This window comes from Vombatus ursinus, unplaced genomic scaffold (genome assembly GCF_900497805.2).
Source record: "Vombatus ursinus unplaced genomic scaffold, bare-nosed wombat genome assembly UNPS02009205.1, whole genome shotgun sequence".
In the NCBI taxonomy this organism is placed as follows: Eukaryota; Metazoa; Chordata; class Mammalia; order Diprotodontia; family Vombatidae; genus Vombatus; species Vombatus ursinus.
In genome coordinates this window covers 6949272-6965239 of record NW_020948983.1, presented here as the reverse complement: position 1 = coordinate 6965239, position 15968 = coordinate 6949272, and the positions used below count along the sequence as shown (strand labels likewise).

At 39.6% G+C, this 15968-nt stretch overlaps 1 protein-coding gene and 1 pseudogene across 2 annotated transcripts in view; one reads left to right on the top strand and one right to left on the bottom strand.

The window, feature by feature from the left end:
* Window positions 1-15968, bottom strand: part of CCDC186 (coiled-coil domain containing 186) — a 66148-nt gene that overhangs the window by 36570 nt on the left and 13610 nt on the right. The window contains exons 1-2 of one of the 2 annotated variants that reach the window (XM_027852059.1): window positions 2925-3020; window positions 1583-2272 (exon numbers count right to left, since the gene is read on the bottom strand). In XM_027852059.1, the coding sequence (XP_027707860.1) occupies window positions 1583-2238 (656 nt within the window). In that variant the 5' untranslated portion in view covers window positions 2239-2272; window positions 2925-3020. Of the gene's footprint in view, window positions 1-1582; window positions 2273-2924; window positions 3021-15968 lie in introns of those variants that run through there. The other variant, XM_027852058.1, reaches the window with a different exon arrangement.
* On the top strand, window positions 9849-13513 carry LOC114035475 (annotated as a pseudogene).

Genomic DNA, 15968 nt, shown 5'->3' with positions numbered 1-15968 from the left:
TTGAAACCAGAAAGTTTGAGAAATGCTGCTGTAGAAAGGAACCAAAAGTAGAGGAGTATTCACAAAAATGGATCTGTAAAGTCACTGATTTGGATATTCCTACCAGCAATGTAGATTACAACCTATTCATGCCTGCATCTTCCATAAATTTGTCATAAGGGGGCCACCCAGCATTGCAGACCCTTACTTTCTCCTGACATCATGAGGACACTGACTGAACACTTGGGCTATTATCTTTCTACCTTGCCAAATGACAAGCACATCCTTTCTTCCTACCATCCATTTCCCTGATGACATTGTTTACTCCTGTGTTTCTGTTTCTCATTAGTTAGTTACATACTACAACTTGCTCATATGCATCATGAACCTCTCCAATGCCCTCAGCGTGATATTCATTTTCAGTTCTTCAGAGATTCTCGAGCTCCATGTCTCACAGCCACACAACATCAGTAGAATGTTGGTATTAAAAAGATGAGCCTTTGTTTCCAGGAAAAGTTATAAGAGAATAATATAACAAAATCTAAGATGTAAGCAGGTTAATCTTGTGAGGATGTAAAGGATTCATTAGAGGAAGAAATGACAGGAATCAGAGAGACCAGTTGGAAGGATATTCCAACTTGGCCTGTGGTAAACTTAATAATCTCTCTCCTTCCTGTTACTACCTCATGGATCCCCACCTGGTACCCCTCTTTTTCCTTTTATATTTATTTTTATAGCTATTCTTCTAACTGTCCTGCACCCTACTCCAATTCACTTTCTCAAAGTCAAAAGGAAAACAAACAGTATATACTTTCTACGCTGGAAATTGATGTTTTCTTACTGTTTAACTTCATTCAGTCATTTTTCTACAAGAATATTAAGGCTCCAGAGTTATTTCTATATTGCAATATTTCAGGTATACGTATGTCATTTTATTGATGTGGGTATCCACTAATACAGATCACAACTTATTTTGTCTTTGAGAGTTGCTATGGCCAAAAAGTAATGAGCCTCCTCAAAATTAGCTAGGTTAGTCCTTGGATAACAGGCATACAATCAATCACCTTTCAGGCATGGTTAGTCTTGCCAGAACTTGTACTCTATCATCTAGGCCTTTGAGAATCCAGCGCTATCTCCATACCATAAGATATGGAGTAGGCCTTTAGTAGAGGTAACTAAATGATTTTAAACAGTGGCAAGACAGAAATTTCTCAAGTACAAGGGAAAATAACTCACTTTCCTAACTAATGAATTTGCACATAATTAAAATAGCACCATTCTCTGGATGGCTGTTGTTTTTTCAAAGACTTCAGATTAAGGAGCTGCATTTCTTGGATTAGATCTCAGTTAATAACATGAAAGAGCTAAAGAAAATCTAATTTTCTTGGTGTTTTTTCTATGGATAACTAAACATATGTGACATTTTTCTAAGAAAAGTTTTGTAAAGTTATCTTATAAAAATGCAAGATAGTTGATGAATTTGTATGACTCAGAACTAAATTATCTACTTACCAGGTCTTCAATGCTAAAGTATTAATTTTACATTTAAAATTTCTTTGTCTGACAATTGGTCAAATGAATTTTAGGGTAAGTCAATACTTACTTCTTTATAGTATGCTCCTGCTGCAGATATTTATCTTGTACACATTTTTCAAACATAACTAAAGCACGTTCACCCTTTTTCATTCCATTGGGTACTCTATGTTCATTTGAAAGTTCTGCAGATAAGAGCTCTGATTCTATTTCTTCCAACAAATCTTCCTGTGCTGAAACATTCTGTATTCTTGAAATAAGTTTCTTGGTGTAGTCTGTATCATATGGACTTTCTGAATAAGTCTTTTCATTGGATGTTTCTGTAAGCTTAGATGATTTCAATTCTTGCAATACTTCTGTTAGTGTTTGCTCTGTTCCATTTGTCTCTGATACTTGCTCTGCAAAATCACCACCAGGAAAGTGAGTTATTATCTGAGATTTTTCTTCATATGTGCCTGCTTTGTCATAAGAATTCTCAACTCCACTATGATCTGGTGAGTAAACTTTTTGTGCTTCAATTCGATCACCTTCGGGAAGCATAAGTGAAGTCATCTCTTTTTTTGATGGAAGCAGTTTAGAATTTTTGTCTAAGCTGCTCTCTTCATCTCCAGAAAAACAGCTTGTGGAGCCTTTTGTTGCAGATGCATAGTCAGTGGTTTTATCTGATGAAACGGAAGGTATATTCTCTACCTCAGAGAAGCTAACTGGAACCAATTCACTCTGCATTTCTTATGATCTTCTGATTTTCTTTGTTAAAAATCTAGAAGGGGGAAAAAAAACAAAAACAAAATATCATACACTAACCCATGGATGAATGAAGTACTTATTAATAGCTTACCATATACAAAGCCCTATGCTAAATGCTGGGGATACAAATAGGAAAGTCAGACAGGCCCTGCTCTTGAGAAGCTCACATTCTAATGCTGGGGACAAGCAGATGGGAATGCTTCTTCTTTAATGTCACATACATCATGTGATATAAAAAAAGACAAGACATTCTATAAATTATACTATACACGTGTCCCTTCCCTCTAAACTAATGTGTGAAGTCAAAGAGGACTTAGGCCAGGTATCTCTCTCTCTCTCTCTCTCTCTCTCTCTCTCTCTCTCTTTGCTTTTTGGTGAGGCAATCGGAGTTAAGTGACTTACCCAGGGTCAAGCGTCTGAGGTCACATTTGAACTAAGGTCCTCCTGATTCCAAGGCCAGAGCTCTATCTACTGCATCACCTAGCTGCCCCTAGGTATCTCTTAAAAGGGTGACTAATCCACAAGGACTACTGCAAGAATGACCTCTTGCTGTCTTCCACCTGAGCTTTTGGGCATCACAGGATTATAGAACCAAAGCTAAGAGTCCATCTGGTCTAAACCCATTTCACAGATAAGCAATCTGAATCCCAGAGAGGGTAAGTTACCTGCCAAAGGTCGTGAAGGCAGTGAGTGTCAGAGGCAGGATCTGAATCTTGGTTCTCTAACTCCAAAGTCAGTGAACTTCCCAATGAACCTTTTCCAACCAGGGTAGTGACACTGACAGCAACTCAGAAAATGACAATGGATCTGTTAATTTCAGTTTTTCCTAACATGTTTATTCTTAGTCCCCTAAAGGTAGACTGCAGAAACAAAGCCGGCAGTTGGGAGGTGGAGCTAGAAAAATGATTACTTCCTTCAATTCTAAGGAGATAGAAAGACCACTGTAAGGGCCTGGGAGAAAAGAATGGAGGAATAATGTTTAAAATAGAAAGATTAAAAGGGTATAAGGATAGTCAGGAGAAGACTTTACTAACTCTGAGGGTCTTAATTTACAGTATATGTTTTGTCTAAACGCTGATTTCATCTGTGTGAGGAATCCCCAGTACGAAGACATCCTCCAAGTATGCAGTATTTAACAGTTACTGGGAACACCAACAGGTCAAGTGACGTGTACGCCGTAGCACAGTAGTGTCTGAGGCAAGATATGAAACCTCATCTTCTTGGTTCCAAGGCCAGTCTTTTATCTACTACACCAGACTCTTTCTCAGTATATCACTCCACGGTCCCTCACCCAAGATAAAGCAACACTTTTACTCAGGGAAAAAATATACATGATGTATCACAGAGAAATACGGACAACAAAGTCCTGGTATCAATTAAATTCTTAATCAACTGTAGTAAAAATGATAGAGAAATGCTTCGGGACAGAGCCAGGTCAGAAAGGATAAGTGATAGGAGAATATGCTTTTCAAGTTGGCAGGGAATCTGGGAACTGGGAAGTTCCACAGTGACTTGCAAACATTCTGAATAGTAATAAATATAGGTACAAATAAAACGTGGATGTTTCTAGTTCTAGGAACCATGCCTCTTTCAGGGTAAGAACTCCTTTTCTAGTCCTGCTCCAAAACAAAAGGATGAGAAAAATTAACATTTTTTAATACTAGATGAGCATATGAGCAGTAGAACACTCATTCATTAAACCAGCTTTTATTGAGTGCCCACTATCAGCAGCAGAACACTAGGAAAGCACGGGGTAAGGGACATACACAAAGAAATAGACTTAAGTTGTTATCTTTACAGAGTTTGTAGTCTATCGGGAGAAAAGCACATAACATATCTACAACTGCAAAGTAAAACACAAGGTTCTATGAGTTGTATATTGATCTCTCAATGAAATCCTCTAACCATAGTTCATAATCACAAATTCATTTGAAAACTTGGCTACCCTCCTCACTTTTTAAAAAAGAAGAAATGAACCACAAATTGAATTCAGGTGTCACAGATCATTGAATCTTAGGAATATTAAGAGACTTTCATAGATACGCTAGTTTTATCTCTTCTCATTTTACATTAGAACACCAAGAACTGTTTTTCAAATTTCATGAAAAAGTCAACTACTCAGTTATCCCAGCAAAACAAACGAAACACACTAAACGGTAAAAACTTCACTTTGATCAGTCTGATGCAAACTGAATCACTAAGTTCAGAGTAGATGTGTGATCAGTCATATGAGGTTAATCAAGAAAGATACTCTGAAATCAGCAAAGAAAAGGAAGGAAAATTAATCCCAGGTAAGCAAAAATGACAGGGATAGGTTTGTACATTTATAATAATCTTTTATAGCACCTAGAAGAGAATTTTTAAAAATACTAGTAATTTGACTAGCACCTGTATAGCACAAGAAAGATTCTGAAATGTTCAGGGCTTGATGCAACAAACACGTCATCCACAAAAAAGAGAATCCATCTTCAACTTGAATTCTGTATTAGATCTTCCACAATAGTGGCAAACACCTTTAGTGACCATCTCTCTCGATATTTTATGTCTCTTGTAATTATCAAAAGGTCTAACAAGGTTCTCTCTGCTGCTGTTTCAAGTAATCTTGTACAGTACATGCATGGAAAACATCTTATTAGAAAAGAGTATTTATGGTGCTATTTTGCTCTCCCAAATAACTCTTGTATGAAAATATTGTAGCTGATGTCTAGATCCTTTCTTCTACCCATATTCCATTTTTCATTTATCCATAACTAGCACAATAGTAGACATTTAATCAGTGCTTACTTTAATAAATTACAGGGCATTGCACTAGCTACTAGGGACAGGGACATGGACTGAACTAGTGATTTTACTGAAATAGTATACTCCCAATCAGGAAATTTAGAATGGCATGTTTTCTGCATTTATAATTTTAAGAGGATTGCCTGACAGGATTGACTTTTGAACACCGCCAGTGCATCAGAGTTGAAACTTGAACCCAGATCTTCTTAGCTCCAAGACCAGCAGGATACAAAGACATAAATGAAACAGTCCTTGCCTCAAGGAGCTTACATTCTATTGGGTAGAATACAACCTGTTCACAAGTATAATTGAGGAAGGAGAGACATCTAACAACTGGAGAGGTAAATGAAGGCTTCACAGAAATGGCTGACACTGAGCAGAGCCTGAATGGAGACTAGGATTCCAAGAACTGAAAAAGAGGAAGAGGACAGAGCACCCTATGGGAATACAGAGAGGTTGAAAATGGAACATAAAGAGTTCAGGAGACAGCTTCCAGTCGAGCAAGAACATAGTTTGTTAATAGTAATAATATTAAATAATTTGGTCAAAAGGTATCTAGGAGGCACACTAGTATCACAGGCTTCACAAATATTCAATACAACTTAACAAAGAAAAAAAAATGAAAAGTAACAGTCTCTACTTTCAAGGATCTTACCAACAAGTAAGATGTGAAGACAAATAAGATGTAAGGGGCATTCTTGCAAGTAAGAATGTAGGGGCAATGGAGAGATCCAGATTATCTGTTAAGGAATTTTCAGAAGAGAAAGGTCACTTTGAGCTGCAGAAAAAAGATCTGATTTGTTTGTTTTTTGAGGCTGAGAGGATCAGGCTAGAAGTCCATGAAGGTGGGTGGTATCTAACTGAGGCCCTGAAGAAAAGCATGATTTCAACAGGCAGAGATATGGAGGGGAGCATCTCAAGCACTGTGAACAGTCTAGAGAAATGTTTGGAAGCAGAAGGATACAAGAAGATACTGTGAAATGGCAAAAATTACAGTTTAGCTGGAACTCAAAATATGTGCAAAGGAACAGCCTGAAATACCAAAATGGTACATTGAAGCTAGACTGAGCTCAAATGCTACTAGGTTAAGGAATTTCAATCTTATCCTACAGGCTATGGGGAAAAGAAAACTGAAGAAACTCCCCTTCTGAATGGGGGATGACCCATATTATTTACAAGATGAAACTGTAGAAGACCACAAAAAAATAAAATGCATCCTTAAATACACAGAATTTTAGAGTTGTGCGAGAACTCAGTGATCAATATAAATCCAATCCAAACCTGAAAAAGATCTCCCACTACAACATACCTGATAAATGGTTATCTAGCCTCTGCTTCTTTACCTTCAGCTAACTCTCATTAAATCCAGAGGCAATCCACTACTCTCGGGGACAGTCTAATTGTTAAGTCTCCCCAGATGTCAACTCTAACTTGTCTCTCTGCAGCTTGCACACATAACTTTTGATTCTGCCCCTATAACCAAATTGAACCTTTTCCACACAATAGCCTTTCTGCTACTTAAAAGACAGCTCAAGTGGCTCAGTGGATAGAGCACTGGCCCTGGATTCAGGAGGACGTGAGTTCAATTCTGGCCTAAGACACTTGACACTTATTAGCTGTGTGACCCTGGGCAAGTCACTTAACCCCATTGCCTAGCCAAAAAAAGAAAATAATAATAATAATAAAAAATAAAAAAATAAAAGCTCAAGTCACTGAACCCTATCTTCTTTCTCTAAGATAAAAATGCTCCTTCAACTGATCCTCATATCACATGGGGTGAAGGCACTTTACCAGTCTATCTTCTTCTGGACACTTTTCAATTTATTAATGTTCCTGCTAAACTGTTATCCCCAGAACTTAACCAACATTTCAGATATTATCTGACCTGGTCAAAGCAGAGTGGAATTATCACCTTATTGCTGGAAGCTTTGCCTCTCAAAGAAGCTCATGACAAATTGCTAACCATGTCTCTATCTGAAACTTAGATTGATTTTTAAAATTCAATTGTAAGGCTTTACACTATTAAATTTTATCTTACTAGATTCAGTTCCATGTTCTAGCCTGTCAATATTCTTTGGTTCCTGAGTGCATCTAGTGCAGAGGTGCCTAAATTGCTATGTAGCCTACAAAACTCCCCAGTGCAGGGGCAGCTAGGTGGCACAGTGGATAGAGCACCAGCTCTGGAATCAGGAGGACCCGAATTTCAATCTGGCCTCAGACACTTAACACTTACTAGATGTGTGACCCCAGGCAAGTCACTTAACCCTGATTGTCTCACCAAAAATAAATAAATAAATGAAAATAGAACTCCCTAGTCAGGTAGAAACCAGATTAAAATGTAATTGAGAAATATTTAACAAAACAAATAAAAATACAACATGAAAATGTTAATTTGTGGTTCAATCAGTATGCAACTCACAAATATATTTCCATGAGTTTCTCATCACTAATCTAGTGTTTTATCTACTCCTTCCAGAGGTCTATCATTTTTACATTTTATAAGCAAGCCACCTCAGTTTTTATCCAAGTCACAAACAAGATATATACATGATAAAGTGAAGGGAAGCCACTGCATTAAGGGGAACTGGAAAGGCTCCTTGCAGAAGGTAGGATTTTAGCTGACACTGGAAGGAAGTTGGGGAAGAGACATGGAGAAAGAGCATTCTGGGCAGGGGGAGACAATCATTGAAAATTCACAGAACAGGGAGATAGAGTATTACATGTCAGAAACTAGAAGGAAGCCCACAAAGTATTAGAGTCCCTGGAAGGGGAATGTAAAATAAGAAGAGAGACCAGGATAAATAGGGCTTTAAATGCTAAAGAGAGATTTTACATTTGATCTGGAGATTAAAAAGGGGATCAGACTTGAACTTGAGAAAATTCTGATGTGGTCAGACTTGAATTTGAGGAAAATCATTTTGACAGCTGAGTAGAGGATCAGAGTGAGGAGAGACTTAAAGCAGCATCCAGAAGGTTACTGCAATTGTCTAGATGTGAGGTAATGAGGGAGTTGTACCAGGGAGATGGCAGTATGGTGGGGAAGATGAGGATGTTTATGAGAAGCTGAGAAGACAATAGACAGGATTTGGCAACACACTGGTAGACACAGGGCAAGAGTGAAGAGTTGAGGATGACACTTAGATTGCAAGTCTGGGTGACTGACAGAATGGTGATTTCCTCAACAGTACTATGGAAGGTAGGAAGAGAGAAGGGTTTTGGGGAAAAGATAATGAGTTCTGTCTTGGACATATTGAGTTTAAGATGTCTAATGGACATCCAATTCAAGATGTCAATGTCTAATAGGCAACTGGAAACGAGAATATGGAGATAGAGCTGGACAAATAGATTTGAAAATCATCTGAATAGAGAGGATAACTGAATTCACTGGACCTGCTGAGATCACCAAGTGACATGGTACAAAAGGAGAGGAGAAAGGAAACAGGACAGATCCTTAAAGGTTACTTTTAGATGATGGAGACAAGCAATCAGGCAAGAGAAGAACCAGGAGGCAGCAGTGCTACAAAATCCTAGAGAAGAGGATCAGAGAGAAAAGGGTAATCAAAGATTGTAGAGAAGTAGAAAAGCATGAGAACTGAGAAAAGACCATCATATTTGTCAATAAAGAAACTCTCCGTAACTTTGGAGACAGCAGTTTGAGCTGAATCATGAGATCTGAAGTCAGACTATAGAGTTAAGAAAAGAGTAAGGGGAAAGGAAGTAGAGGCACTGATTATAGATGGCTTTTTAAAGGAGTTTACTACAAACAGGAGGAGAGATATAGGAAGACAGCTATCAGGGATGGACTGATCAAGTGAGTTTTTTGAGGATGGGGGAGAGAGACATAGGTGTGTAGGAACAAGGAAGCCACTAGCAGAATGGGAGAGATAGAAGATTACTGAGAAAGTGGTGGGATGGAATGTAACTACTTACATATGAAGAAGGAGTTAGCCTTGGCAAGAAGGGCCACCTTCATGTGAGACAGATAAAGGAGGAGACTGTGGGAAAGGAATCTGAGTGATGTGAGATGAGTGAAATGAGAAGAAAGGGACAAAAGGGAGTTCTCTGTAAAAGATCTCAATTTTTTTCAGGGAAGCAGGAAGGCAAGCAATGGAAAGTTTAAGGAGGGATGAAAAGAACTGGAAAGGCCACTGTGTGGTGTAAGACGATTACCTTGCCTCAGTAAGGGGCCCAGTTGAGATTATGCAACATAAATGTGTAGTGGACCCAGTCTGCATAGTTTTGTGATTTCCTCCAGCCTCTTTCAGCAGCACAGGAATAGGAGCAAAGATAATAGATGGTAGAGTAATCCAAGGCTGGGGAAAGATCAGTGATAGGGCAAGGGGGCAAGGGACTTGAGTGTACAAGACAGAGTAGAATTGAACTGGTTATCACAGGGTCAAGATGAAGAAAGCAGGAGAGTATAGTCAGTGCAGGAATGATGGCCTGAGAAAGAATTGAGGAGGAAGGGATTGGTTGTCACAGTGAGTATAAGAGCAGGGTTAGGGTTGCAAGGCAGAAGGAAAGGCAAAATAACCACAGACTACGATCAGATAAAGGAATTTCCAAGTTCATGAACATGGAAGTGGAACCCTAGTGAATGATGGCAAGATTAAGGGTATGACCATCTCTGTGTATAGCTGAGGTAGAGTGGAGGAATAGGTAAGTCATAGGCAAAGAACAGAGAACTAGGAAGTTAGGATGTTTGAGGGAGTTATCATTATGTGTCGAAGTCCCCTAGAATGAGGCCAATAGCTGGGGAAGAGAGAATGACTGTGAGATAAGCACTTAACTCACTGAGGAACGATGGAATGGGTGGGTAGATGATAGCTAAAAGAATTTGGGTGAAATACGGATTGAATTACATAAAAGTTTTTGCACAGACTTCACTCTACTTCTAGCTGAGGTCCGTTTGAGTCTTGGCACTACTTGCATCATGGCCTTAGTTTTTCCCAGATTTGCCCCATGTTTCGGTGCTTAGGGAAAGATGGAGGCCTGAAGCCTTGTTAGTCTCAGCTTCTTGTCTGTGGACATAGTCTCTTCCCAACCCCCTTCTCTCCATTCCACTCCCCTCCTCACAGAAACCCAGCTGCCTGCAGAGCCGCTGCATGAGAGCTGCTTGGGACTCTTTACTAGCTCATCACTAGCTGCAGAATGTTTCATTGACATCCTTGTCCTGGTAACTTTTACTGTGGGAATCAGAGTTCCGGATATCTATTCTAGAGAAACACCTGGATCACAGTCTTTCATGGCATCATCCTGCTATTGAGCACAGAACAGGTGGGCTTCTAGGCAAGTTGTCTTTGCCAACTGAAATGCATTATTAGGCATTCAGTTATGATGATTTCCTGAAGCATCCCACACCTATTACTCTGCCTTCATCTGACATGTGCAGTAAGGTTCTGTGGAAAAAGCCAGTCATCCCAGATCAGAAGTACCAACAGCTTTCCAATGTTGAGGAAGGAGAAAATAGTTTCTCCGTAAACCCCTCAGCTTCCAGTGACCAAATGAACAAGGCTCCAGTGGTGAAGGCCAAGGCTATGCTTGTCATCATGAATTCCTTGATGACATTAGAGACACAAGACAGCATCTAGCTCTTCCAACAGCAGTCAGGGCTGACAGACACAGGATACACTTGCCATAAAGGCCTCACTACAGAAGAAACCAAGAAGCACTGTGTGGCAAAGGCAGTCCATGCTAAATTTGTTGAAGTGTCAATTTGTCTGAAGTGTCTGTTGCCGCTTTCTCATCTCTAAGTCCCACCTAAAATCCCACCTACAAGAATCCTTTTCCAATCCCCCTTAGTGATACTGTGCTTTCACTCAGTAATTATTTTCAGTTTTTCCTGTATAGATCTTGTTTGTAAGTAGTTGTTTGATGTTGTATTCCTCATTAGATTGTGAGCTCCTTGAGAGTAAGGACTGTTTTTTTGCCTATGTATCTCCAGGGCTTAGCACAGTGCCTGGCATGTAGTAGACATTTAATAAATGCTTGTTGAAAAGAGGGAGAGCCAAGATGGCAGAATAGCAGGAAGAAGTGGAACCAACTTTTCTCCTCTCTAACTCTTCCACAGATATCTGGAATTAGTCCTGATTGGTAAATCCAAGAAAAAACCTCACAGTGAATAATTCCCACTTAGATTGGCATAGGTACACAGAGAAGGGAGTAGTGTGGACATTAGGGGGTGAGTTCTATCCCAGAATGGGCAGACTGAGGGAGGACCTGTGCCTAGGGTTGAAGTGCCAGAGTAACAAGTGGTCATGGCAGCTAGGCTGTAGACAGATCAAGAAGTAAGCTCAGAAGCAAGTGATAGCTATGTGTCTCTGACCCTTGGAATACAGCTGGGTCTCAATTCTGGCCTCCAGTCTAGTTTGAACCCTGCATCCAAATAAAGAGAGCAGAAATCCCAAACCAAAGGAGCCTGCAGTTCTGTCATTCCAAGCCAGCAGAGCTTTCCAATGGGTTGACAGAAGCCAAGTTCAGCAATCTACTGGAACTCCAACCTGTGGCAGTGGCAAACCCACAGCTGTGTTCTTCAGACCCAAACCTAGGTGACAAAGTTGCAGAGCTCAGCCCAGAAGGTGAGTGATCACTTTGCCTTGGACCACACTACTTTGGGAGCACTGTAAGACTGACTGTAGGTCCCAGCCTGAGTTGTTCCTAAGATGGGGAAGAACATTTATATATTCTTTACTCCAAGCAAGACTCAAGACCATTTATCCTTAGACCATTTATCAATTGGGGAATGATTTGGAAGCACGCTTTTTTTAAACTTTATTTTTCTTGGTTTTTTTTGGGGGGGGGTCTTTTTTTCCTCAAAACATGATTAATATGGAAATATATTTTGCATGATTGCACACGTATAACCCATATCAAATTGCTTTACCTCTCGAGGAGAAGGAAGACAATTTGGAACTCAAAATTATAAAAAACGAATGTTATTTGTTTTTACATGCAATTAGGGAAAAAATTAGGTATATTAAAAAAAGAATAAAAAGAAACAAAACAAAAGTGATTAGCGCCTCCCCTAATGTAAACTCCAAAGTCAAGAATAAGGCTGGAAGAATGAACAAAACAAAACAAAATCTAACTATAAAAAGCTATAATGAAGACAGATGCTCAAGACACAAATCTAGAAGATAACTCCAGTATCTACAAGAAAATCCTCAAAAGAACAACACAGTTTACAAGTTCAACTAGAATTCTGAAGGAAGAGTATAAAAAGGAGACAGAAAATGTTTTTATAAATAAAATGAGAATTCTAGAGTGAAAAAAAATTATGGTATATGAATGTAATGTAATACTATTTCACTGTAAGAAATGATGAAGGGTACTATTTCAGAAAAACCTGAGAAGGACTGATGCAGAGTGAAGTGACCAGAATCAGGAAAACATTTTGTATATTAACAACATTATAAAGACAACTCAGAATTGGGGATTCTGTTCAACACAATAACCAATCATTGCAGAGGACTCCTGATGAAACTATGATACCTGATGAGGTCTAGAGGTTTAGGGGTTCTGGAATCCCAAAATCACGTCACGGGGATCCTGTCTGAAAGAATTTGACCCAAACTTTTTCAGTCAAAAACAAGGTTTATTGAAGATTCACCACATTAGCTAGATTCTTAAGGAATCTAAGCATCTGTGGGCTACTGGCTAGATTGTGAAAATCTGAGCCATGGCTAGATTATAAGAATGCCAGCTAACGGAGACAAGATGGACCTTACAGACAGAAAGACTATGGGAGGGATCTAGGAGTGGCCAAGTTCTATAAGGTAATAGAACTCCAGGGGTGGGCAAGGGAGAATGGAGCCTAGGTAGGATTAAGGGTGGGAAGTGGCAGAGGGACTTAGGGAGGTCTAGGCTAAATTAAGGTAACTGGGTCAAGCCACAATGAAAGGACCAGTTGATGGGATTATAGCCTCAGGGGAACGCCAGAGATTAGGCCATGTGGGAAAGTCCAGGGTTTTTCTTTTTTGGGGTCTAGCTCCCATCCTCATCAATACTCACCTCCTGACAGAAACTGAAGTTACAAAATAGAGAAATGACAAAAGAAGATAGATTGATTGCTTCAACCCAGTCTCCTCTGAGTAGCACACCCCATTTTTCTCTCAAGCAAAAGCCTAGTCTGGTTTATTTATGGATCTTCTCTTCCTTACCTAGCCTAGATGTTAGCAGCATGGACTCTGGAAATGGAGATAGAGACAAACTCTCACCTAAAAAATGGAGCCTTTTTGGACCAAGAACCCTTCAGAAATCCGACTCGAGTTTCAGTATCCAGTCCTGCAGAGGTATTCAGAAGCCATCACCAAAGGAGATCATTCTGGTTCAGGCTACTAGAATTGCAGAGGACCCAGCAGCCTTTATGCCACCTAAGATGGACCTTTCCATGATAGAAGGAAAGAAACAACTTCAAAGAAGCCATAACATCAAACCAAGGGACATGAATGTGTTGACCCCTACAGGGTTCTAAAACTTCCTTTTCATATGAGCAAAATTGCTTTCCCGGATGAACCACTGTTATGCAGAGAGAGTATTTCAGACCTCTCTTTCTTCCCATCCACCTTGCACTTGACATAAGAACAATGTCATCCATTTACAATTCTGCTGAGGATAATAATCCTGGGGAAGTAGTGATTGTTTCTTTAAATATCTGTAGCAAAGCCTGAATCTTTCTAATGCAGAAAGACCTATTCTGTAATGTCCCAAAGTTGGTCTGAATAACTTCTCAAAGTACAGTGGACCACATCCAGTTACTGATCTATAGAACCAGATTGCAGGGGACAAGGGAAATAATTAAAATCTAGTAGACTTTGCTCTGCATATTTTATCCAAGATAAATATTTGTTTGGTGCTTCTTTCCTTTGATAAAGAACATTCCTATTTTCCATCTTAGTTGCTGCAGCTAACAGATTCTTAGAGAACACTGCTACTCAAAAAAAAAAAAAAAGTAAGAAAACCAAAGATTGGCTAGGTGGAACACTTACTAGCTGTGTGACCCTGAGCAAGTCACTCAATCCCACTGCCTAGTCAAAAAAAAAAAAAAGAGTAAGAGAACACTGCTACTCTAGAATCAAAGCACTGGTTCAGGAACCCTGTTTCCTGGTTCCTTCCTGCCCAAGAACAGAGAGAGGCAGTAGCCTAACAGGAAAAGTCTTTTGGAAGTGGAGACTGCCGCTGTCCTGTGCCACTTAGTAAAAGATATTTAAAAGGTATTATTAGTCCTTTGGTTGAGGGCTTGAAGCAGATGACTTGATCTGCTCTGCCCTAACAGTGGATTTTTCTTTTCTGAAAGACTGAACGCTAAGGATTGTGGTTTGTTGCTGAATTGCTGCCTCCAGTAGATAAATAAGTGGTCCTTGTTCACTTTAGCAATAGGTAGCACACTAAGCTCATAGAGACTAATAATGGATTCTGCTAAATTCTTAAGGGAGATTCTGCGCAACGTTTTGTGCTGTAGAGGAACAGCTGAAATAACTTATTTTTTTAAAACTTAAAACTCAAGGAAGCTTAGCATAGTCTTCAGTAATCTGAAGGAAATCGTCCTGTGACTTTTAACCTCCCCAAGTATTGGCCTGAATCCTTTCTTACTAGAAAAGGATGGGAGAAATAAAAGCTTTTCTCTTTGGGAACTTAAAACTGAACCATCCCTTTATTCTCCCCTCCCACCCAAACAGATGATTGAAATAATAATTTTATTACCCTTTTAGAAGATTTTTTAAAAAGGTTTTGCACAAACAAAGCCAACACAACCAAGATTAGGAGGGAAGCAGAAAACTGGGAAAGAATTTTTATACAAGTGTCTCTGATAAGGGTCTCATTTCTAAAATATACAAAGAACTAAGTCAAATTTATAGGAATACAAGTCATTCCTCAATTGATAAATGGTCAAAGGATATGAACAGTTCTCAGATGAAGAAATTAAAGCCATCTATAGTCATATGCAAAAATGCTCTAAATCACTATTGATTAGAGAAATGCAAATCAAAACAACCCTGAGGTACTGATTGTTGGGATCTGGGCCCCAGAAAGGAAAAACCCTGGACTTTCCCACAAGGCCAAATCTCTGGCTTTCCCCTGAGGCTATAATCCCATCAACTGTCCTTTCATTGTGTACCTCCCAATGGCCCCAGGCCATTTCTCCATTCTCCCCAGGCCAGGTGGTCCAGGTCCCTGGAATTCTATTACCTCATAGACCACTTGGCCACTCCTAGATCCCTCCCATAGTCTTTGTGTATATAAGGTCCATCTTGTCTCCATTAAGATGCTCAGATTCCTAAAATCTAGCTACTGCTCAGATTCTTATAATCTAGCCACTGCTTACTCATGCTCCTTAAGAGTCTGCCCAATATGATGGATGTTCTAATAAACCTTGTCTTTGGCTGAAAGAAGACGTGGGTCGATTTCTTTCGGGCAGGACCCACATGTTGTGATTCTGGGATCCCAGCACCCCTGAACCCCTAAACTGCATCAGTACCACATCACACCTATCAGATTGGCCAACATGACAAAACAGGAAAATGATAAATGCCAGAGAAGATGTGGGAAAATTGGAACACTAATGCATTAATGGTGGAGTTGTGAACTGGTCCAACCTTCTGGAGAGCAATTTAGAACTATGCCCAAAGGACTATAAAAATGTGCGTACGCTTTGACCCAGCAATAGCACTTCTAGGGCTGTATGCCAAAGAGATCATAAAAATGGGAAAAGGTCTCACATGAACAAAAATATTTATAGCAGCTCTTTTTGTGGTGGGAAAGAATTGGAAATTGAGGGGACGACCATCAATGGGATAACGGCTGAACAAGTTGTGGTACATGAATGTAATGGAATACTATTGTGCTATAAGAAATGATGAGCAAGCAGACTTCGGAAAATCGGGAAAGACTTGTATGGACTGATGCTGAGTGAAGTGAACAGAACCAGG